At 39.3% G+C, this 26,592-nt stretch overlaps 1 protein-coding gene across 3 annotated transcripts in view; it reads right to left on the reverse strand.

Annotated features, from left to right (window-relative positions):
• Window positions 1-16,436, reverse strand: part of Rab3c (RAB3C, member RAS oncogene family) — a 210,941-nt gene extending 194,505 nt beyond the window's left edge. The window contains exon 1 of one of the 3 annotated variants that reach the window (XM_021208512.2): window positions 16,391-16,436. In XM_021208512.2, the coding sequence (XP_021064171.1) occupies window positions 16,391-16,408 (18 nt within the window). In that variant the 5' untranslated portion in view covers window positions 16,409-16,436. Of the gene's footprint in view, window positions 1-15,591; window positions 15,783-16,390 lie in introns of those variants that run through there. The other 2 variants (XM_021208511.2, XM_021208513.1) reach the window with 2 other exon arrangements.
• Between the last annotated feature and the right edge of the window lie 10,156 nt (window positions 16,437-26,592).

A 26,592-nucleotide genomic window follows, 5' to 3' on the forward strand; every position in this document is an offset into this window, starting at 1 on the left:
TTCAAGGGGTTTGTCTCCTGCCTTAGCTTTCCAAGTGAGAATTAATTAGAAAAAAATTTTCAAGTCCATTTACTTTAAAGATTATTTTTCCTTCTGTCTCTCTCTCTCTCTCTCTCTCTCTCTCTCTCTCTCTCTCTCTCTCTCTCTCTCTCTCCTGCTTTATAACATCAGAAAAGCATACAAAATCATAAATGTCTGCAGCAAACACATATATCTTTTGTAAAACTTTAGACTACTGAAATAAATCCTGGCTCAAAAGATGAGAACTAGACATCTTTAATCTTGCTAAGAACAAAAATTCATTTGCTCAGTCTACAGCTGCATTTGAATGTCACTAGGGCTTAGCCACAGACTCTATGTGAATTTACTGACATTTCTAAATACTAAGCTGTGTAGATGTTCTAGAAATTTTATGGGCATATAGAACTGAAACTTGAAAACATGGATAGGCAGGGAATTACCTATTAGACAACAAGTCAGATTTCCTAAAACATTAATTACTAATGCCTCAAACTGCATTGATTTTTAAGTTTAAAAATAAGAAAGGATCATAGGGTTACAAAGGCTGCGCACCACCAATGCCATGAGACCCTTCTGTGTTCTCTTCAGATCTCAGTCAGTGTCCTAGCCACACACTGCATGCAGTAGGTCCACTGTTACAGACTGCTGTACTGCAGAATAGCTCCACACACTGTGAAGTTTTTCTTTGCTTTGAGTTGAAACACACCTCCCTGTAGCCTCTGCCTCGGAGTTTTTAAATGATGCCTCATGAATCAAGAGCCAGTTTCTTTTGCACTTGAGGAAAATTGAGACAACTTAAGAAAGAAATGAGCACTCATTCTGCGTTTTTCTTCTTTCTGCTTGTGGTGGTTTGAATATGCTTGGCCCAGGGAGCAGCACTGTAAGGAGACATGGCCTTGTTGGAGTGGGTGTGGCCTTGTTGGAGGTGTGGCCTTGTTGGCCACTGGGACCCTCCTCCTAGCAGCCTGGGAGTCACTCTTCTCTTAGCTGCTTTCAGATGAAGAACTCTCAGCTTCTCCTGAAAGATGCCTGCCTGGATGCTGCCATACTTTCTGGACTAATGATAATGGACTGAACTGAGGAACCTGCAAGCCAGTCCCAATTAAATGTTGTCTTTATAAGAGTTGCCTTGGCAACCAACAGGTCGGGAAAAGATCTTTACCAACCTCACATCCGATAGAGGGTTAGTATCTGATATGTACAAAGAACTCAAGAAGTTAAACTCCAGAGAAACAAATAAGCCTATTAAAAATGGGGTACAGAGCTAAACAGAGAATTCTCAACTGAGGAAACTCAAATGGCTGAGAAGCACCTAAAGAAATGTTCGACATCCTTAGATATCAAGGAAATGCAAATCAAAACAACCCTGAGATTCCACCTCACACCAGTCAGAATGGCTGAGATCAAAAACTCAGGTGACAGCAGATGCTGGTGAGGATGTGGAGAAAGAGGAACACTCCTCCATTGCTGGTGGGATTGTAGGCTTGTACAACAACTCTGGAAATCAGTCTCACAGTTCCTCAGAAAAGTGAACATAATATCACCTGAAGACCCACCTGTACCACTCCTGGGCATATACCCAGAAGATGTGCCAACCTATAATAAGGGCACATGCTCCACTATGTTCATAGCAGCCTTATTCATAATAGCCAGAAGCTGGAAAGAACCCAGATGTCCCTCAATGGAGGAATGGATACAGCAAACATGGTACATTTACACAATGGAGTACTACTCAGCTATACAATGACTTCATGAAATTTGCAGGCAAATGGATGGAACTAGAAAATATCATCCTGAGTGAGGTAACTCAGTCACTAAAGAGCACGCACAGTATGTACTCACTGATAAGTGGATATTACCCCAAAAATTCGGAATACCCAAGATTCAATTCACAGACCATATGAAGCCTAAGAAGAAGGAAGACCAAAATGTGGATGCTTCAGTGCTTCTTAGAAGGGTGAACAAAATACTCACAGGAGGAAATATGGAGACAATGTGTGGAGCAGAGACTGAAGGAAAGGCCATCCAGAGACTGCCCCACCTGGGAATCCATCCCACATACAGACACCAAACCCGGGAGCTATTGTGGATGCCAGGAAATGTTTGCTGATGGAAACCTGATATGGCTGTCTCCTGAGAGGCTCTGCCAGAGCCTGAAAAATACAGAGGCAGATGCTAGCAGCCAACCATTGGACTGAGCTGGAGTTCCTGATGGAAGAGTTGGAGAAGGGCCTGAAGGAGTTGAGGGGGTTTGCAGCCTCATGGGGGAGAGCAACAGTGTCAATGTGCCAGACCCCACAGAGCTCCCGGGGACTGGATCACCAACCAAAGAATATGCATGGAGGGACCCATGGCTCTGGCCTCAAAAGTGGCAGAGGATGGCCTGTTGGACATCAGTGGGAGGAGTGGCCCTTGGGCATGAGAGTGTTCTACGCCCTCAGGGGAATGCGATAGCATGGAAGACAGGAGTGGGTGGATGGGTGGATGGGTGGAGGAGCACCCTCATAGAGGCAGGGGGAGGAGGGATGGGATAGGGGGGTTTTTGAAGGGGAGACCTGGAAAGGGGAAAACATTTGAAATGTAAATAAAGGAAATATCCAATAAAAAAGGTGGGGTGGGGGAAGAAAAGAGTTGACTTGGTCATGGTGTCTCTTCACAGCAATGGAAACCTGAAGACACCGCTTGGCAATTTCAGCTCCTTTTGCCCCTCTTCCTACTCCAGGACAGGTCTGAAAAGTCCTACACATCCTGTTTGACTAAAACTGACATTTCTGCAGATTGCCTGGCTCCCTAGTGCGGCATCCCAGGATCAGCTGAATGTCCATAATATTTATTTGGTCAGTTCACAGTACAATGAGAGTATTACATCCTATCCATCACACATCACAGAAGTCTCACGAAGTACACTGCACCCGTTCTGTTCTGTTGTTAACTGTTATGATCACTAGTCCCTCTATCTTCTCATTGTACTTGGTAATTTACTATTATTAGTGAAACTTTACATTTAATGTATCCCATTTTCTTTATCTCAAAATTCAATTATGACCTGATAATTTTTATGTTATTTCATTCAAAAAATGTTATTGCTTTCAGATTTGGTTATATCTAAATTCTATCACTAGCTTAGCTTAGTAAGACCACAATAATCAAAATATAATTCAGTTTGTACATAAAGAACAATGAACTCTTCAGATATGACCATCACCATTCATCACTCTGGAGCTCAGAATGTTTGGTGCACATCTTGAACTCCTAAGAGGTGATGATGCTCCTCTGAGGTCCCATGGTTTGATAAAGAATAGATCAGGCAGTAAACTGAAATGCTAGTGTATATCTCAGTTTCACTTCCCCGCAATTCCTACTGACTAGAGACCCAAACAAAGGACTTTTCATGACCATGAAGAACCACAGGCTAGGTCAAAGATTTGAAATTTGAAATCTTAAAGACAAATGAGAAAAACAAATTACATTCAAAGATTTGCTTGTGTCGTTGAACACCTAAACTACCCTAAGACATTTTATGAATATGGGGAGGAAAACCAAAATGAAATCATCCTGAAGTTGTTGTTTACCTCCCACTACTGATAATGGACTGGTGGTTATGTGAGAGGGATTTTTTAAATTCACCTTTGAAATTAGAAAGGTCAATCTGAGGATGGAACCTGTATGTGAAAAGTTTGGAAACAGAGTAATTCTATATCACAACCATTCTCACTAAAAAATTAACAATAGTAACCCTATGATGTTATTATTCCAGGCAACTTCAAGGAAAAATGAAGTCAAGAATATTAACAGACTTTCTTGAGGCTTGTCATTTGATCCTACACTGTCCCTCACAGTGAAAGCTCTCCTTTGTGTACACATGTATCTGTTTCCCGGTCTGTCTCTGAGAACGTGTTAGACTGTTAATGCGCTGCAGTCTCTGAGCAGTTCTTTATCAATGGGATCCAACTCCTACTGTTTTCTCTACTGGGATCTAGCTGGAAAGTGCCAAGATCCCTGTCAGGCTCACCACTCAGCATGGATCTAAGAGAATATTTTCCGGGATCTGGGAAGTAGCCAGGACACAGAAGACTAAGCTCCTACCCTGGTTCTAAAGCAAAGAGCTGAGGGAAACTGCAGCAGCATTTGAAAATCTTTCCTTAAGCAGAGAATGTATTTCCCACAGGACTCTTGAGGTAATGCCTATGATACCTTGCCAACTTACGTAACATTTCCAGGACTCAAATCTCCCCTCATGGTTAAGGGATCCCTGCGCTCTTCTTTCACAGATGTCTTTAAGCCCTCATTTTTCTCTACTTAAGCATAGCTTCTTGAGTAGATACTGATAGCCCATAGCTCATGGACAGAGCCCACAGCTGATAACAGCACCACCCTGAAGCACGGCACTGTACCGCGAGCTTCACACGTGCTCACATCTAATCCCTTCACCATGCCCACAAGGTTTCATCATTAGCATACCCATTTTATAGGCAGACTGGCATGGTTCAAGGTATTTCCCCTCCTATGCTGAAATCATGAGAATGTCCTTCTTCGATCTTTACTCTGAGGTGACGTTCATACAACTGTAGATGGCTTCAAGACAGGAACCCTTTGACATTCAGCTCTTGTATGTGTTAGCATTGATCACCCAGCAGTTTATTAGATGTAGTTTTGATCCTCCCCCGAACTACCATCTACATAATGTTTTGTGTGACAGTTTTCATTCTGTGAAGGTGTGATTCTCTGTGCCCAACTGTCTTATCTTGTCCCACAGACAGCAGATGACCCTGTTTGCTGAAATTCTTTCATGGAACAAAGAGATTTTGATTTTTCAGTATTCTTATGAATATTTTTGGATGTCAACTTGACTAATCTCTGGAATTAACCAAAAACCCAAGATGTTGGGCATACGTATGAGGGATTTTAATTAACTCAGTCATTTGAGGTAGGAAGACCCACCCTAAATCTCTATTACTCAAGGATAGAAGAGAAACCTTTAATCTGGGCCATACCTTCTCATGGCAGCCTATAGAAAGGACAAGGGAGAAGGAAGCATTTGTTCTGTGTCTTTTTGCTCTTGGCCTTGGTGACAAGTCCATTCCTTCACTGGCATTAGAGCCTACTTTTTTGAGATTCCAGTATGTACTATAGACCAGGTGAGACATCAGCCTTGCAAACTGAACAACTACTAGATTCTTTTGATTTTTTTTTCCTTTAGTAGATAGCAATTGTTGGACTAGCTGGATTACAGTTGATAAGCCACTCTAATAAATACTGCATATATATATTCTATATTAATTCTATATTATATATTATATATACATATATGTGTATATGTATGCATATATGTATGTGTGTATAAACATATACATGTGAATGGACATATATTCATTCATTTACTCATTCACTCATTAATTCTATCAGTTCTGTTTCTCTACAGAACCCAGAATAATGCAAGTTTAGTCAACTTGGTTGTTGTGTAAAGACAAGAATGACATCTGAGCCTCTTCCCTGCAGTAGCAGAAATTATCAAAATTCCAATTTTGAGGACAGAATTAAGATGTGGAAGGGAAGGCCTAGTGAAAACAACTACATTTTATAGAATTTCTCAGCTTCTCAGCCTGAGTGCTAAGCCCTCACTGCCTGGACCAAATGTGTCCTTCAAGGGTTAGCAACATTATAAGCTCAGCTAGTTCACTTGATCTTCATCAAATCTGAAACTTAAATGACAAAGAGCATTGGAAAAGGTAGATTAACTTCGCCTGAAAAGGAACATCGAGTCATTTGTTAAAGAAAGGCATACATCATGCATACACAGTATAATATACATATGGGGATAGGCCCTACAGCTTACAGTAGAGTGCATATTGATAAACACATCATAAGTTTAAACTATACTTAGTTTGAAAACTACATGTAATATACCAGACCTACCCAGCAATCACAATCTCTTGCACATCAGCTGTCTACCTTCAGGTTTATGTGGCTGAAAGGGAGCAGAGGCGCTGTTGACCAGTGTCATAAGGACATCACACCTCATATTGATACCACTAGTCCAGGAATAGGTCAAAACTCAAACTTGAAATGAACTTTCTAAGCAATATGTATTTTGACAATATTACGTTGTAGTTGGCCTCAATGACCAACTAACCTAGTTACCTATAACTCAAGGGTTTTGTGGTATGCAGGGTTAGATTTTTTGGTTGGTTGGTTAGTTGGTTGATTTGTTTCGTTTTGTTTTGATTGGATGCTAACACCACCAAGCTCAGCATATAATTATTCTCTCCAATTGTGGTTGGCATGGAGCAAAAGAGATGTGATTCCAAACTCCAAATTCTTCCCAAGACCCAGGGAACTATCTTCCTCATATGCAAATTTAAGAGAGGAATACAAAGCTTAAAAAAGAGAAATTCCTCAAGTATTCTCGATATTTATATTTTCTATATACAGATGTCAATTCTTAAAAATGAAAATGCATTTCAGCAGTAAAATGTAAAGGAAACATGAAAAAGTTTTCTTGTACATATGGATGAAATTCATATAAGTTTTGTTTTGTTTTTTGGTTTTTGGGTTTTTTGTTTTTCTTTTTTAATTTTTTAATATTATTATTATTATTATTATTATTATCAAATAATAATATATTAGACAGGGTTTCTCTGTGTAGCCCTGGCTGTCCTGGAACTCACTCTGTAGACCACGCTGGCCTTGAACTCAGAAATCTACTTGCCTCTGCCTCCCATGTGCTGGGATTAAAGGCGTGTGCCACCACTTCCCAGCCATGTAAGTTTCCTTATTATTCCTTGGCAGCATTACTGAATGCTGTGTTCTCACACACACAGCATTTTGCTTATCTTGTTTGATATATTTTTATTCTGGTATCTAAATTTAAATCTTTATAGGCTACACTAGATTTAAGATCAACAGATGTGTGTAAATGAATCCTAACTTATGTAGGATTAAGATATTCAGTGTGCGGCCAAGAAGGAGTCATCTCTAAGACCCTCAGCATGGTTCTTTTGATCAGTCTGATGTGTAACCCATTTGTAAAAACCTTCACACAGAGCCCAGGGCAGGATCATGTGGTCAAGTTCTCAGGCATCTGCACAAAAGGAGACTGAGTAAATTGTCATTTAATCTGAGGTCCCTAGGACCAAAGAAATATGATTCTAAAGGTCGGTACCAGCTCCTGTCTTGACCAATTACCCCTTATGGTGACAGTGACATTCCACTCTGTTAACACTGACTGTGCCAGAGAAGGCTCAGCACCCTACAGTGTCAAGCCTATCCAGACACGCTGGTTCTGGGAAATGGCTTCTCTTTTAATTATCTTTGCTCTGTAGTAGTCAGAACCTTCTGTGCACCGGTGTTTTAAGTCAATGTAAGCACTATCAGAATAGGAGGGGGTGACCCTGTAAGAATCAGTTATCACGCTCTCAGAGCACGCGCAAGTGCTCCACTGAGCTCTGCAGAGGGCAGTCAAAGCTTTTTCAGCAGGAGCCTCAAAAAAAAAAAAAAAAAAAAAAAAAAAAAAAAAAAAACAACACTGTAGTACCTTACCTCATTTTTATTAAAAAGTCCTAAAAGCTGATACAGAGTGTCCAACTTGAGATGGCAAAATAACAACTATTTCTTATAAGAAGAGTATGTCTTCTTTAAACCATAAGAAGCAAAACAGGACAGATATAGTCAGCACTATGCATCATAAGGAAAACCTTTTTGCTGGAGGAAATAAGCCTGAATTTTATTTCTCATATATTGTTTCCCAACAAGCTTTGGCCTTTAAGCATCTTTAAGGCATTACACATTTTTAATACTTTAAAACAGTCAGGTGCACCCTGGGAGACCACCTATGCCTTCTGGTTCTGGACATCTCTCCTCCATATTCCGTTCATCAAGGCAGCACTTGTGTTGGACATTCATGAGGTCAGGACCTAGCTGCCCATGCATTTCTAAGAGAAAGAACTACCCAAACACCCTGAAGGAATCAATAGTCAATGTACCTGCATTTCCAAATTGTAGCATTCCAGACTGAAGAAGAAATTCCTGCTTCTCATCCAAAAGATGCTAGTCTGTATCTATAAACAATGAGTCTACATCTCCCTGTGCACATTTATGCATGCATGTTCACCTACCCACCCATACCTCTGGATCCTTTTTATCCGTGGCCCCTCTCAGACTGGTGTTCACTGAATCAAACTTTCAAGGAATATCTATATTTTAATTCTAATATCATACATTAGGTTGATATGAGAATCATTATTTGCCAACTGGTAATTAACATATCCTTTCATCAGGCTTGTTAGGACTCATCAGGCTATGGCCACTGGGACAGAAATTATCTATCTGTATTAGATGACAAGATACTCGGGTTGATAAGATCAGGTATGCATCAAGGCCACTGGGTAGATGACAAGTCACACAAGAATCTTCGATGGACTACACTTAACCTAATAGCAGAAGACAGATAAGAGGCTCCCAGCCACTCTTTAGATTACATTATGACTTTGTTTTGAGAGAAGTAGAGCTAAGGGTATGGGAGCTAAATGTCATGGTTCTAGACTTTTCTCATGAGGCCAAGTATACACAAATTACTACTTTTTTTTTTTTAAGATCATAGGACTATACTCTATCTGACTAGACTTTGTCAGCATCTGCTGAAGGCCAGGACATATGGTTACTCACCTCTTTGATTTGATTATTCACTGTGTGTGTGCGTGTGTGTTTCATGACCTCATTAAAATCAACATGACACTTCAAACCGTAATGAGATATATCAACATTGCATAAGGTTTTCTTTGTCTATAGAAATGTGGCTACTAAAGAAAATATAAGTAAGCAAAGGAAATTATATTTTGATTCTGTTTTAGAATAATATATCTTGTTCAAATTTTATAAGGGCCTTTTAAGTCATAATAAGTACAGCACCAGAGAAACATGAATCAATAGAGAAATAATCAAACAAGAATATTAAAATGCAAATGTTAATATTCACACTCAAAATTAATAAAGTATAATCAAAGTGGTAGGGCTATGGTTTTATGTATCTTTTCCTCTATAAGTAGCTCAGATCATCACATTTCTTCTTGTTTTTTCTGAACAATACTACAAATTAGCCCCATGAAACTCTTCTAATACTCTAATCTCTCAAACCAAGAGTGCTCATTTGTCTTTATTTTGTAACATACCATGTTTTAGTCTAAATGGAGGCAATTGGGAGCCTAATGAAACAGTACAAAGACTGAAATGGATAACCCCTGGATTTGAATGCGCAAAACACTATACACCACAGAAAAGTCACTAAACTTGAAGGTGAATCACTAGACATCATATGATATAACAAAGAAAAAGTGAAAATAAAAATAAGCAGAATGCCTTTAGTTGCTGGTTCAGTATCAGAACTCTAACTTCCACGTAACTGAAGCTTTAAAAGAAAAGGTGTAGAACAATGGAATGAGAATATAGTTGATGATGTAATGACTAAATAGCTTCTATTTGGTTGGAATATACAAGGGTTCATGTGGGAAATGGTCATTTTCTCCCTCTAACTTGAAAAATTGCAAAAAAATAATATGTGTATCAAAGATAAACAGAAATATCTTCAAAACAAACAAAAATGACTTGTGTAAATTAAGGCAAAATAATATAAAGAGAAGATGATTCTACAACATAAGCCAGGAGACAAAGAAATTGCATCCTGAAATTCAGCACTGGAACAAAAACATCAACACAAAGTCTCAGAGGCATTAAAAACTCCCATTCTAAATTCAAGCCAAGATTTACAAAAAAGAAAGAAAGAAACAAAGCCCAAGAGAGAATGTTCTGAGAGAGGGCTGTGCTATAGGTAAGACAAAAGAAAATCATAAATGATAACATATAGAACCTCAAATCAATAGGAAGTTACTAGACATGGTAAATAGGTAGCCGGAATGGGGTGTGTGTGTGTGTGTGTGTGTGTGTGTGTGTGTGTATTATTAATGAAAAACTACATTTTATGTTTAAAGCTAAAATTATAATAAGTGCACGTGAAGATGAAATTTTATTATAGCAAATTCACTATATAGTGTATGAAGTATTATATGAAGTCTAGGGAGGTTGTCTAGCTGTGTATTGTATATTCCTTTGAATAAAGACTAAAAAATGCAAAGAAATGCATTTAAAATATACAAAGGAATTGAAATATCTAAAAATATTTAAGTAAGATGAAGATAGTAAAGGAGTATCTGAGAAATAAAAAAAAAACGGAGTACATAAACAATAAATAGCAAAATTATTGGTTTAAATCAACAACATCAATCATCACAATACATTAAATGAATCAAAATGATCATAAGAGGCAGAGATAATAAATGCTCAGTCTAGACAATATGTGAGGCCCCACTGTACATTGATAACAGGATTCATATTGTAAGCATAAAGGCATAAAAGTTGAAAGCAACAAGAGCAAAATACATGCATAAAATAAAAATACCATTAAAGCAACAAAAACTGCATTGATAATATAGAGTAATGAGGAGTATTACCAGAAATAAGGAAGGCTATATGATAGAAATAAATAGAAGAATTCTTCAGGAAGATATAATAATTATAAATATTTGTATATTTAGTAACAAAGGTTCAGAATACATGAAAACTGAAACCAAAACCAAAAAGGAGAGAAACATTACTGTGTTTGAATACTGGAAAATCTATTTCTCAGAAGTTGATATGATAAGTATATTCAAACTCAGTAAGGACATTTAAGATCTTCATGACACCACAGATGACCAAATTGGCATTTAGACCCTACACTTCACAAGTATGGCCCACAAAAGACAGACAGAACGTTCACATTATATCTCATTCTGATCTAAAAATAGGCTTTATTTTTTTTGAAAGATTGCATTCCTTAAAAACTGTTCTTTTCATTGATATATAAGTAAAATTTAGTGAATTGTCAATATTAATGCAAGATCTGGATATACAAATCTGTCATGAAAACACTTTAAGAAAGTGAGCAGAGTTTGAAATGATATACTACCAAACAATATATTCAGAAACCTATGTGTCAGCTCATAGCCATCCATAGAGGGATTTTTATCATTTTAAATGCTTATATTTATCAGCAGAAAAGAAATAATCAAAGTCAGTGATGTTAATTCTACCCTAAAAAGCTACATTTCTACTAATGTAAGTATATAAAACATGAGTTTATTTTTAAGCCAAAATCAGTAAAATACAAAATAAGAGAAAAGGCTAAAGGCAGTGGGCTGTTCTGAGCAAACATCAACAACACTGGGGACTATCTAGGAAGATTGACAAGCAAAGCCAGGATTATGGTTTACAAACCCTGCGTTGGAAGGCTCTCAATTCCAAGGCATCTCTGGGTTCCATAGTGAGATCTTGGTCATTCCCAAGTAATGGGACACATCCCTTCAACTAGCTGGTAATGTGACCAGTCCCAAGGACTCCCAAAAGAACTCAGACTATTAGCATTGCTCTTGCATATCCTTAAGAACTTGATGATAAGACAATTATTGCTGAAGATACCACGATTTTATGAAGACTTAGATGAAACAAGCTAATCCTGATTTGTAGCTTCCCCCTGCTTGTTAGCTTTCACCACACTGGGAGATGCTATTCAGACTACTGGAGAAGGAAAGTCATTATCAATCTCATAAATCTGTGAGTCCTACAAACCACAAAACTGGTCTGGCAAGAAACACCTATGAATGCAATAATGGTGTGAATGTTATAGATGTAACCAACTGCTTTGTATTTGGCTTTAAGGCTGAGTCCACTGCAGGGAACTCATGACTAGTGTTGTACATCCGGCCAAGAACATGCACTTGGGAAGCTCTAGGAGAGAGTCCACTACTATTTTGCTAAATAAGCATCCTATCAATTCCCTTCTAAACACTTCTTTCTTTACCCGTAGATCAATGCAGTTCTTATTCTTCACCTGAGAAGTGACTTCACAATCAATCCAAAAGTTATTGAACTTTAAAAGAGAAAAGATGGAAACCCATCCTTGTGACACCCAAAGTTATTTGCTGTTTAAGTTTAATCTCTTTGCTTCCTATTTTTATAAGTATGATACCTAAGCAACAAGCCAAAAAGAAATAGAGAATACTGTCTCCCCACCATCAGCCACAAATCTTGGTGTCTGTAGAAGATAAGGACTAAGTGTTCATTGTACAAAGGAGATGAATGGTTGCAGAGGGTGAAAATCATGAGACATTCATGGATAATATATTGCAGGAAGATCACAACCTTTCTATAGACAATGCAACAGTAGTACTTAGACCCAAATTACCTATCATTTTTGGTCTATGTCTACATTCTTTTCTCTCTTCTGCTTATCTTTAATCCATTCTTTCCAGTCTCTCCCATTGCTGCAGCACATAAGTTTCTCTAATAATACGAAGGCTCTGCTTCTATCAGATAAAACTAGACTTAAGCTAAGTGCTAAATGTGAAAGACAAATGAATTGCACTTTAGTCCCATATGAAACTAAAGAAATTGCAAAGAATATAGACAGCGAAACTTTTATAACACAATAGCCCTTCTCATTTAGCTTAGTTTATACAAGCTTATTTTATAAACATAAATAGAGTTGATATGTTTTTCTTTCTTCCCAACCAAACGAGTGAGTAGCATTTATACATAGTGTCCTCATTCTTTACACCACACATTTATCTCTTCAGGAGAAATCAGAATAATAGGAGGAATGATGAGAGATCTTTAGAAAGATCTGTAAGAATTTGAACTCTTTCATATTAGAGAAGTTGTTTAATCTTCATAAACTGTATTAATCTTCCTTTCAAGTTGGTAGAATTGTAGAATTCTACAATTTTAGAATTTTACAATTGTAGAATTTTACAATTTATTTATATTTTGTCCCTCACACATAATTCATTTGAGGGTTTATACATACACACAAGTAGCATCTAGATGCAAAGCCCAGTGGTTGGCACGGGCAAGCACTGAATAGACTGGGTAATTTTTTGGTTGGCTTCTGTATTAAAGTTGTTCTCAAAGTCTTGCCCTCCATCACGAGGCCCACTGTTCTCTGTGTCATTTGGCTCCCAGGAGTTATTGATATGCTGAAGGAGAAGACTGCAATGACCACCTCCCATATTCATATTTGCCATGTGCTTCCTTGACTGTCTAATTAGAAAGACAATGCAAACACCCAAGGCTAGCATCACACATCACTGTAGTGTCACTTCAAAAAACAAGTATTGCCTTACATTCTATCAGCTTGGGGGAAAATGTTCTGCAGAAAATATCCAAGTATCAAAGATAAATATAATGAGCTGAACACAAAGACATCTATATAAGAACGTTGAATGCTTTATAGTGGACATTTGTGTATTTTTTCCAAATAATTTTATTTCAGAATTTAAAAAAAAATAATAATACTTAGGAAGCTAGCCAATAAACTAAAATCTTACTCTGTTTCATATTAGCAACTGAACTAAACACTCCAATAAAGGGAGAAAACCTCTAAGATAAGGGAAATATAAAAGGAAGCTTGCCTTGTGACTCATCCTTTGTAAATATAAGTTAGGAAATACTTAGGGCATATGTTTAGAAGGATGGTACAGCTTATTCTTTGAAAGGAAAAAAGGAATTTCCAATATTTCTAATGTTGCATCATTGTGTTTCACCACTACATGGAATATGATTCTAGTTTAGAAAAATGGATCCTAAAAGAGTAATTGCTGCTTGAGAATACCTAAGTTACATTCATCCTCTGAATTATTACTTAATTTTAAAAATGTGAAAATGATAGAAGTCACTATAACAATAATCTACAGAAATGAATGTGTATTCTTGGATTAAGTACACTTTTCACAAGTCTGACATAATCACATTAGCTTTGGGGAGGTTACATATTAAATTCCAAAAAATATAATTCAGTGAATTAAAATATACGATAAATAGGAAAGTACCTATATCTATCAGAAAATTAATTCGACGTTACCTAATTTTTACATTAATTTGCCATTAGAGTTTTCATTGAAATACACCTTTTACAACACCTAGTATATATCTAGTGGACATGCCCACAATGATTTAAGATATGTCCTAAAGCAATAACTCCATACAGTTCTGTTACATTTAATTACCTTTTTAAACAGTCTAAGTAATACAGAAAAATAATATCAATAAACAATAGCTATTTTGACAGAAGGATTTCAGAGCATCAACTTTAAATTCTAATGTACATTATTATTTTTCATTTTTTAAATAATTGAAAAACTAAATTTAGGATTCATAATATATTTTGATATAAATATGCACAGTGAAGTATGGCAACACAGTTTTAAAGACAACTGCTAATATATACTTATCATCAAATATTATTAATTCAGCTAGTTGGCTGTTAGCAATACCTCCAGAAAGGAAAATTATCATAAGCTAATAGACCCTGATTGCAACAGTCTTTATTGTCTGTCCACACTCATTTTGCACAAGGTCTATAATAAAAAGCTAACTCACAAACAGAAATATCCGATGTCACACAAAGGGCCCACTATTCCTGTGCACAAATCAATTTTTCAATAACTCCTAATGTAATTTGAGGTCTTCCATTATATAATACTCCTGAAAACAATTAAATTCTATAGTGTTTTCATTTAACCGTCCAGTTAGGATTCCTTAATATGTATATAAAACTCATAAAATAAATTAAAAGTAAATGAAAGCAGATGTATAAAGTCCTTGATTCATGAGGAAACCATGGGGAATGTTTGAGACTGGATAGTCAAATATTTATGTTGCTGAGTTTACCAACAGAGGTGGATCCTGAAGGGAAGCAACACATTCCAAATGGAGTGCTTTCTAATCTTCTCATCCCATTCATAAAACGTCGTTCTGTTATGCAATGAGACCATTTAGCTTGGCTAACAAACATAGACTTATATTTAGCCTTAACCAGTTGTACACAGATAGGAGAAACGAAACTAGTCATTATTTAAAAGCATAACTTCGATGACTAGCTCCAAAAGAGGTACTCTTCATTTCTGAAGGAAGTAAACCTGAAGGATGTGATTAAAATGGGGAACCTAGTGGTACAGTGAATGGCCACCTCATCACAGGAATGCTGGGGAAGAGAGGGTCCTCAAAACTGGTCCAGCCAGTTAAGTAGACATAGATCAAGGATGGCATAGCTCTGAGATAACTGTAAATGTGTTTGCTCTTTACCTCTGATACTAAGACCCTAATCTTTTTTCCTTTTCTTTTCTTTTATCTTTCTTGTTTTTTAGACCACTTTCGGGGATACTGACACTGACTCTTCTTTCTTAATATCCTTAACCAAGCTGAATTTGCTCTACCAGGTCGAGATGGAGAACTCTCAGTAAATTCGTGAGAAAATTCTCCAGTTCACACCACTATCACTAACCCAGGAAGCCAAGACCATCAAAGCCAACAAGAGATGGGCTGTCCTCACTTTGTTAGCTCGGGTTTTCATTTTCCACACTCAGCGTCCTTAGGGAGCCCGGAAAGAAAATGAACAACCCTATCTATCTTTCATCAAGTCCCCTGAGCGGCTGGAGAGACCCTCTCAGTTTCTCCAAGACCATTCTTTCTTTGTAGACCCACCTGCATGGGCGCCTCGTGTCTCATTGTAGGCAAATGTCCTTTCTCTCTTGCTAGGACAGCGCTGGTCCGGGAGCCTGGTCAAGCGTGCACAGCCTGCGCGCTCCCCGCAGCACTCCGCACGCGTGGGGCTCTGTTGCCCGCTCCAACATCAGCACCGGAGCTGTCCGCTCCAGACTCCGCACAAGCGTTCTGGCCAGGAACCCCGTGAGCTTCTGGGAGTTGTAGTCTAATCTTATGAGGCAAATGCTGAAATGGGAACATTGTGAACTACAACTCCCAGAGACCCAGAAGATTTCCCTCGGGCTAGCCCCTCCAGCTGCACTGGGCGTTGGAAACCTCCCTTCTTTCCAGTTACACCGGTTGTTCTCGCTCTCAGCCTGCCTAACCATTTCTTCAAAACGCGCTAGCGACAATAACACCAATTCATCCCAAACCAGGACTTTTTTCTTCACAGTATCGCTTTTGAAAGCCAGACTGTATCTCTCCGGCTAGAAAACGCAGCACTTTGTTCTAATTTCCAATGCAAACGGGCTTTACCTTATCTCTATCCTGAACCCGGAAAGTTTATACTTACCTAGAGTGGAGTAGTTTTACAGTCTTATTCAACGATCACGCGGGAAAACGGCGGTGGGTGGCACACATATAAGAAAAGCGGTTCATCCGCAAGACTGAATTGAGAAGATCGGCACGCAAGCAAACGCGAACACACACACACACACACACACACACACACACACACACACACACACACAAAAGCTAGATTTCTGACTGAGCCCGTCAGGCACTCCTTTCTGTTTACCTTTCCATACAGCTCCATTGCAGCCGGAGGTTCCAATAGCCTCAAGTAAGTCTTCACTACAAAGGAGGTGAAGGTCTTATGCAGGGGAAAGAGCACAATGGAAAGGCTTGGAGGGGCGGTTTGCGAACGCGAAATGAGGGATGGAAGGGACAGCGGGTTTAGATAGGGGGCTTTCTTCCAGAGGGAAACCCAGAAGTCTTCTAGTGACAGCTGCAAAGAAAGGGCTGCGAGTCTCCTAGGAAGTGCCAGGGGCACCCGCACCAGGCGGCCCCTCCCCTACCCCTCCCAGCACACATACTACCTGAGTGCTGCAGAGCTGATAGGGCACTGGGTTATTTACCCAAAGCAAGTCACACAAAATGAACACATTCATCACCGGAGCCCTGGAGCACCTTCACGGAATGAGATGGGAGACCTAGATTAAGTTAGCCGCTCCGGTCCTTTCTTTAACGTGCAGCTCTTCCTTTATATTGCAATTACTCTCCTCCTGAAACGGTTCATACCATGATCTTCAAGTCTCTAAACTGGACACGCATGTTATTTTGTCAACTTCTAATGTGTGAGAGGACTTGTGTCGTCCGTCGCTGAGACAAGTCCTCTCCCCTCCAGAATACAAGCTATCTGTGACCCTCACCTTTCCATGATGTCAGATTTATGACATGAGAGGCAGAGTAAAAGATGAAACCCTCATGATATTCACATACAGTCATGCAAAGGTTAATTCGAGTCATCTTTGAATTTCATCTCTTTAGACAGATCAGCAGAAAGGACATTCTGGGACTTATTAAATATGCTAGAAACATTTCTTGGGAATTATCCTTCATATTCCCAGGCCCCATGCCAGATATTCTACTGGCAAAAGGTCTGGGGAATCTATCTACAAACACCTTCCCCAGCAGTTCTTATGCAAGTAATTCTTTTGCTGTAACTCAAACATTGCTTTTAAAGGATTTATACCAAATACTTTTTCCAAAGACACAAACCTCAAAATTTCCCTCTAAAATCTCTGTATAGGCAACAACGATGCAGTATATATCTGATATTAGCAACACACACACACACACACACACACACACACACATACTGGTTTCTTTTCCTTTTATTTTCTCTCTTTCAAAAAATCTGTCTTCTAATCTTTGATTAATGAGAATGTCATGTCGTATCACTTAGGTGAATTTTTTTTTATAACAACTCAAAAGAACATTTTAAAATCATCACCTCTTAGGTGAGTTATGTGATGAATAGAGAAAATTAACTTACAAACTGAAGACAGGGCCAGCGAGATGGGTCAGTGTATAAAGGTGTCTGTTGGCAAGTCTGATGACCTGAGTCCAATCCTTGAGACCCACATAGTGGATGGAGAGAACTGACTCCAGCAAATATTCTGGGACGTCCACATGTGGTTTGAGGCATACTCTTGACTTCACATACACAAACTCAAAATAAATGAGTCAATAATAAGTAGATAAATAAATCACATGTAATGAAAAAATACTATATCATCTTAGTTTCTGTTCTGCTGCTGTGAAGAAACACTATGCCAATGTCATTTTTAGAAAAGAGAACATTTAACTGCTGGCTTGCTTACAGTTTTATAGGGTTAATCCATGAGCATCAGACCAGGAAGTAGACAGACACAGTGTTGGAGCAATAGCTGAGAGTTTTACATCCTCATCTGCAGAGGTCTGGGGGACATGCCTGGCCATGGGCTTTCTCCAATAAAACCACACCTACTCCAACAAGGCCATAACCTAATCCTTTCAATTCTTCTCAAACAGTTCCACAAAGAGGAAACCAATCATTCAAACATAGGAGCCTATGACAGTCATTTTCATTCAAACCATCAGAGTTAATAACAAAATAAATGGCAATAATCAATGTTTCCTGATAACAGCTAAATACCAGAAGGACTTCTAAAAACTTGTTAAGATATATATATATATATATATATATATATATATATATATATATATATAGCAGTATATCTTTCTAACATTTATTTATTGTGTAAATCAGACATACATGTGCACGTAACTGCACACACACACACACACACTTGTTTGCATGCACTATGATGTGGGTGTTAAGATCAGAGCTTGCTAACCTTGGCAGGTAGTGATGGTGTGTAGGGAGCCACGGCCCCTCCCCTGGGCTACCTGAAGCCACACCTTATAGATGGCACCTGTTGGCTATGGAGCTTGTGGTAAACAGGTCCATATTTGGTGGTGATATGTTCCCACTCTTCTGGTTGGCTGAGGCTGCGCGACTGGGTGAAGTGACGTGGCCTGACGCAATTGGTTGGCGTGAATAATATAAAAGGGCTTGTAGCCTGTGGTTTGGGGGAGAAGATTGTTCAAGGTTCCTGAATAAACTGCTGAGAGAAGAACTGGTGGTTGCATCTTCCTTGCTGATTGAGGGGGCATGCAACAAATGGTGGCCCGTACGGGATGCGACTCCCCCACCGAAAAGTTCAGAACTTTCAGCAGTCAGGGTCTGCTAGCAGGGTAAATTCGCGGTAAGTAGGACTTTCAACCCCAGGAGTTTGGGGAAAGACCTCGGGGAAGCATAGAGGTTAAGCATCCCAGAGCAGGGACGAATTCTGAAGGATCCCAGAGCAGGGGCGAATTTAAAAGGTTCTCGGTAAGGAGACATATCGTGCTCAGTAGAGGGACAAAGAAGGTTCTTGGTACAGAGACAAAGTTAAGCGAGGTTAAGGTTCAAAGTTAGGTTCCTGGCACAGGGACAAAATTAAAAGTGAAGAGAGCAGGAGGAGATTAAAAATGAAAGTAAGAGCGGTGTTGGTGCAGCTGTTAGGAGTTTGGACTTTAATTAATCTTGCCTGGTGGACGAAAGTGGAAAGTATGCTACCAAGTTAAAAAAGTTTTCCTGTGGCCAGGCTGAGCATTTTAAAAGAGATTGCTTTCCCAATTGCCCAAGGCCAACTACTGCAGCTCCTGTGAGATGTCTAAAATTATGTCCACGGTGTCATGGGGGCTCATGCAGCAGAGGCAGAAGGGTGAGGGCAAGAAGTCAGTGGAGGAGAGGAGAGGCTAGAGAATGGGAGAGTGAGGAGGGAAGTTCGGATGGGTCATCTGACGGTGGAGACCCTGACCCATGTTTGGGTCAGCTGCCCTCATTCCCACTTAAATCAAAGCAGCTGGCTCAACTCCCTTGTTAACTCTCAGCTGAAAACTGGATTCTTACTGTAGATATTCTGGAGCAATTAGTCTTTGTGTCAGGTGTAAATGGTGTTTCCAAAATACTGCCTTCCCATATATTCAATTCATAATGCTAAGTGTAACCTCTGTGCAGTTTCAGAATTTTTCTCATGCAGCTAATTTGTCCCATGAAGCAGGAACATCCATGTGGAGATTGCCATCGCTCAGCAGTGGTTGAAGATGATCCAGAGGACCTTCAGCTTCCTCAAGGGTTGGGGAGGGATGGTCTTCTGGGGAATTTTTGCTGTGTGTTGTGTGCATGGTGTATGCATCGGTTGCAGCGTGCACAGGCCCACTCTTCTGCCATGGTGGTGCAGGTCTTTGCCGCCATGGAGGCGGGACAATCACCTCAGATTTGGCTTGCTGCCATAAAGAAATAGCCTTGCCATTTTTCCATCTTGCCATGGGATGCCAGGCTAAGCACTGCACAGGGGACAGCTAGTGACCTGTTTGGCATCCTCTGGAAGGCATGTCTAATTGCTTGAGGGTTAAGTGTCCAAGTGTCCTTCCCCCAGAAAAATGACATGGGAGCTGGCCAAGGCCTCCCTGGGTGGTGAGCCCGGAGGAAGGCTTTGTGTAAGGCCCCTATGTTTGTATATGGGGAATTAGACCTCTACCTTCGCCCATGTAGCTTGCTTGCAGCAATAAAAGAAAAAAAGGGGGATATGTAGGGAGTCAAGGCCCTTCCCCTGGGCTACCCGAAGCTGCACCTTATAGATGGCACCTGTTGGCTATGGAGCTTGTGGTAAACAGGTCCATATTTGGTGGTGATATGTTCCTGCTCTTCTGGTTGGCTGAGGCCACGTGCCTGGTGAAGTGACATGGCTTGCCACGATTGGTTGGCATGAATGATATAAAAGGGCTTGTAGCCCGGGGTTTGGGGGAGAAGATTGTTCAAGGTTCCTGAATAAACTGATGAGAGAAGAACTGGTGGTTGTGTCCTCCTTGCTAGTCAAGGGGGCGCACAACAGTGGTGGTGGCATACACCTTTAATCCCAGCACTTAGGAGGCAGAACCAGGCTTATGTCTGTGAGTTCAAGACCAGGCTGGTCTACAGAACAAGTTCCCGGGCAGCCAGAGCTACACACACAGAGAAACCCTATCTCAAAAAACAAAAACAAACAAAAAACAGAAATCCATCTGAATATCTCTCTAAAGTCAGAGCCCTTTGATTTTGCTTGAAACCAAAATGCTATCTATCAGTCTGGGATACCAAATGGCAGATGGAGCTCCACCTATTATGTTTACTGTCTGGTCAGAAATACAATAAAACTCGAAGAGCAATGCACAATTCTTTCATAAACACTGCAGTGCTTATATTCTGGCATTTATGCTGTCAATCTTATGACACCTGTTGCAAGGTAAGTTAGACATATGTGTACTCTAGGCACAGTTGTGCCTTGCAGAAGATCAGGAGGTTTGGTAAATGGAAAAAGTGGAAAAATGGTCATTGATGGAACAGCTGGGGGCATCAGGATGACTGTAAACATATACATTCTGCTTCCTCTTCTGCATTTGTACCAAAAATGTGAGTGTATAAAAGATACTCATTCCCAGAGATCTGAGTAACTTAACAGCCATCAAAGTCTTAAAGTCAAGAAATTACTCAGAACATTGTGGTTCTTGTTTAGAGTCAGAAAAAAGAAAAAAAAAACTTTCCTACTTACATTTGAATCTGGGGTTATGAGTCAGTATTAAAATATGATAAGAGGACTCAAGAGATGGCTCAGCATATAAGAACAGTTTGTGCTCCTCCGGAGGACTGCGGTTTGTTTCTTAGCAACCACAGCTGGTGTCTCACAACCATCTTCCATTCCACAATTCCATTTCCAGTGGATAGGACACCTTTTTCTGACCTCTGTGAGTACCTGCATGCACCTGGTGCACAAACACTCAAGCTACAAACACACACACACATGTACACACCCATGCACATGTGCACACACACACACACACACACACACAAGAAACAGATAAATATTTTTAAATAAATGAGTCTGAATATAGTTGACAGAAGGAAGGGAACCACCAGAGAATCACAGAATTGTGTGACATGAACATCTCACTATTTTAGTGTGTGGGGAGTGTTCTAAGGCCCAGAGACAGTGACTCCCCAGGGACAGCACAGAGCATTAGCAGGACGGATGAGGTGAGAGCACTTAGGTTCTTGCCTTAGCTACACTTTCCTTTGCACTGCTTCACCCCACCACTCAGATTCTGAGATTTTTTTCTACTGTGATGTTTAATAGTATTCACACTGTCATTTGTATAGGATCTAATTTATATATTCTTCATTTGCTGCTATCTTTCCAATGTCACGTCAGCTCTGGTGTTTAATCTCTCTGTTAAAATGAGCCCAGAGCTAAGCTAATAATAACGGTGCTAGTGGCTGTATAAGAAATCACATTTTCTTCGCACTACTTTTGTGACATCCAGGTAAAGATTTGCTGAGGCTTAGAAGAAGGATCAAGGACCTTCTCTTAGAACTCACTACCTCCCTCACATAAGTCTGACTCAAATCTACAGTCTGATGCCAGACCTGAGTGTCTAACCTCAAACATGATTGGGACCAACTGAGTGGGGGAGTTTTCTGTTTGGGTGTTATTACCTCTGCCCGACTGGGCCATCATGAGCTGACTTTGATTCCAACCTCTGAAGCTTCCACACAACAAGATGCTATTGATTCTCTCATGTTTCCTTTAGAAGAAGTTAAATATCCCCGTGGCACTATTGATTTGTTCAAAATTAAAAGGAAAATTATTTTAACTCCTTCCTGCTCATGGTTTCCAACATTATACATAATCAATCTAAGTAAGATGTCCTCCAAGCGAATATAAAAAACAATGTTGACTTCTTTCCATAACACAGATACTATTTACAACTGCTACCCTTTTAAGACTGCCAATGCTTTAGTAGCATTGTGGCAGGCACTTTGTCTATATTAGTCCATTTAATTGTCAATAAGTTTGAAAGGAAATGTTACAATCTCATTTTACAGACAGGAGAGGATAAAGATTTTGTTTAAAAACACTGACTAGAGTGATTTGGTTCAGGTTTTAAAGCTCAGACTTATCTGATTCTAAATCCAGATTCCCAAGCATAGTTCTTCTCAGAAGAGTTAATATTTTAAAACACCATATTTCACAATTTCTTAGAAGTTTTGTTGGGCTTTGGTATTGTTTGATTGGGAACAAAGATGAGATTATAACAGTTATGAAATTGTACAGTTACTTAAAACTTAAAAAAAAAAAAAGGGATGACCCATTCTGAAGGGAAAAATTATCATCCGTGGATTGAGGTCATGGACTGTAAACCAGGTAGAAATACAGCTAGTCCTGCCTCTTTCCTCTCTCTTCCTGATCACTGACATATGCCTTACCCACCATAACAGATTTCTTCCCTCCTTCTGTGAATCCAAATAAACTTTCCTCCTTCCAGTTACTTTTCTTAAATATTTAACAACAGTCGCAAAAGGAAGCAACTATCAATCAACCTTTCCTATCAAATGTCAACCCATTTGATCTGGAAATACTTTTATGGATCTTTGTATCAAATGTGGATCTTTGACTAAACATTGTTTATTGACTATATTTCCATCTCATTGAAAACAGTGAACAATAAACATTATAAGAAAATCAGAGGACTACTAAAAAAACAATGCCCACTTTTCACACCAAGTACTTGCTCAGTAGAAGCGTTTAGATCACCATCGTGAGAGGATCATTGTGGGGCTCACATCTTCATTAGTTCTTAAGACACCTCTGCCAGAGATTTATTATTATCTTTAAAAACCATTGCTCTCATAATCTCGTAATACCATTATACATGTTGGGAAGTTTTATTATTAATATAGTCATAATGTCCACCACTGTTGACTAGTTTGGCAAGAATGAACCCTTTTTCCCTTCTGGATTTTATAAGAACCAATAAATTGGCAAGGTCGAAAACGGTGGGTGCTGGGTAACTCTCTACATGTTTGGCAGTTCTTGATCAGATGTGGCCCATCCATCTAGACACTGGTAGTTCGATTCTTCCTATGCCAAGCTAAGCCACAAAGATCCCGAGCCAACTTTGAAATGTTAACTCTATGCTATTATATCTTAAGTCTTCAAAGGATGTATAGTCTTGGACTTTTGAATTCTGTTGGAATAATTAAGTGCACTACAGCTTTGAGTATTGCATTGAGTAATACAGTTCCAATTTGAACAGAAAGCTTTTGGGAGCCAGGGGAGTGTTGTGAATTGGATATGAAACCTCTCCCAAAGGAATGAATGTGTTGAACATTCATCCCAGATTGGTTGTACCAGCTTGCAATCCCACTAGCAATCTTTCTTCTTATCCTCGACAGCATCTGCTATCACCTGTGGTTTTGATTTTCACTATTTTAACTGGTGTAAGGTGGAATCTCAGGGTTGTTTTGATTTGCATTTCCCTGATGGTTATTTGTTTCTCTGGAGTCTAACTTCTTGAGTTCTTTGTATATATTGCATATTAGCCCTGTATTAGATATAGGATTAGTAAAGATCTTTTCCCAATCTGTTGGTTGCTTTTTGTCTTATTGACATTTTCCTTTGCCTTGCAGAAGCTTTGCAATTTTATGAGGTCCCATTTGTCTATTCTTGATCTTTCAGCAAAAACCATTGGTGTTCTATTCAGGAATTTTTCCCCTGTGGCCATATGTTTGAGGCTCTTCTCAAATTTCTTCTCTATAAGTTTCAGTGTATCTGGTTTTATGTGGAGGTCCTTGATCCACTTGGACTTGAGCTTTGTACAAGGAGATAAGAATGGGTCAATTTGCATTCTTCTACATGCTTACTGCCAGTTGAGCCAGCACCATTTGTTGAAAATGCTGTCTTTTTTTTTTTTTTTTTTCTGGATAGTTTTAGCTCCTTTGTCAAAAATCAAGTGACCCTAGATGTGTGGGTTCATTTCTGGGTTTTCAACTCTATTCCATTGATCTACCTGTCTGTCACTGTACCAATACCATGCAGTTTTTATCACAATTGCTCTGTCTACACCTTGATGTCAGGGACGGTGATTCCACCATAGGTCCTTTTATTGTTGAGAATAGTTTTTGCTATCCTAGTATTTTTGTTATTCCAGATGAATTTGCAAATTGCTCTTTTTGGTGGTTCCTCAGAAAACTGGACATAGTACTACCCAAGGACCCAGAAATATCACTCCTGGGCATATACCCAGAATATGAATATGCTCCAACATGTAATAAGGACACATGATCCACTATGTTCATAGCAGCTTTATTTATAGTAGCTAGAAGCTGGAAAGAACCCAGACGTTCCTCAACAAAAGAATGGATACAGAAAATGTGGTACATTTATGGAATGGAGTACTACTCAGCTGTTAAAAACAATGAATTTATGAAATTCTTAGGCAAATGAATGGATCTGGAGGATATCATCCTGAGTGTGGTAACCCAATCACAAAAGAACACATATGATATGCACTCACTGATAAGTGGATATTAACCCAGAATCTCAGAATACCAAAGATACAATTCACAAACCACATGAAACTCAAGAAGAAGGAAGACCGAAGTGTGGATACTTCGATTCTTCTTAGAAGGGGGAACAAAATATCCATGGAAGGAGTTACAGAGACAAAGTATGGAGCAGAGACTGAAGGAATGACCATCCAGAGACTGCCCCACCTAGGGATCCATCCCATATACAATCACCAAACCCAGACACTATTGTGGATGCCAACGAGTGCTTGTTGACAGGAGCCTGATATAGCTTTCTCCTGAGAGGCTCTGCCAGTGCCTGACAAATACAGAAGTAGATTCTCACAGTCATTGATTGGACTGAGCACAGGGTCCTCAATGAAGGAGCTAGAGAAAGGACCCAAGGAGTTGAAGGGGTTTTCAGCCCCATAGGAGGAACAACAATATGAAATAACTAGTACTCCCAGAGCTCCCAGTGACTAAACCACCAATCAAAGAGTACACATGGTGGGACTCATGGCTCCAGTTGCATATGTAGCAGAGGATGGCCTAGTCCATCATCAATGGCAGGAGAGGCCTTTGTCCCTGTGAAGGCTGTATGCCCTAGTATAGGGGAATGCCAGGGCTAGGAAGTGGGAGTGGGTGGGTTGGTGAGCAGGAGGAGGGGGAGATGAGAGGGTTTCCATGGGGAAACCAGGAAAGGGGATAACATTAGAAATGTAAATAAAGAAAATATCACATAAAAAAATTCAACCATGACAATTAAGAAAGAAAGAAAGAAAGAAAGAAAGAAAGAACAAAAGAAAGAAAGAACAAAAGAAAGAAAGAAAGAAAGAAAGAAAGAAAGAAAGAAAGAAAGAAAGAAAGAAAGAAAGAAACAAAGAAAGAAAGTTAGTTCATCCCAGCTGGTGGTGCTATTGGAAGGCCATAGACTAAGAGAGTACCAGCTTTATAAATGTGTCATTAAGAGGAAGAGGAACTAGGTTACTGAGGATATTGTCTTTGAGGAAACGCCTTGACTTGGCCCTGCCCATTTTTGTTCCTCTTTTTTTTTTTTTTTTTTTTTTTTTTTTTTTTTTTTTGTCTTGTCACCCCTGGTAATTATCTCTCCACCACATCCTTCCAGAATGTTTCTGCCTTAACATGACTTAATACCAGAAGAAACAGCTGGCTATGAGCTGAAATACATCTTTCCTCTAGTAACTTGTAAGGTATTTTATGATCATGAAGAAAAAGCTAACACGCTTCCCTCTGTCATTTCTGAAATAAATTGTTGTCATCCGCTCCTTTCCCTACACATTTTATCTATTCAAATAGATCTTCTCTCACACAACTTACTTTTCTTCTATCTGTCCATGTAGTTTTCCTGTTCAAGTCTAAGTGTGTTCTGGAGAAGGAAGAGCAGATCCCTGTGGCGAGTGCATTCAGTTCCAGTTGCAACTTTAATTACAGTTGAAGTACACTTCATTTTATTCTGCTGTGACTTTTGGAAGGTACAAGTTCTTCATTTTATTTAAAAATGA

This window comes from Mus pahari, chromosome 11, assembly GCF_900095145.1.
Source record: "Mus pahari chromosome 11, PAHARI_EIJ_v1.1, whole genome shotgun sequence".
NCBI lineage: Eukaryota > Metazoa > Chordata > Mammalia > Rodentia > Muridae > Mus > Mus pahari.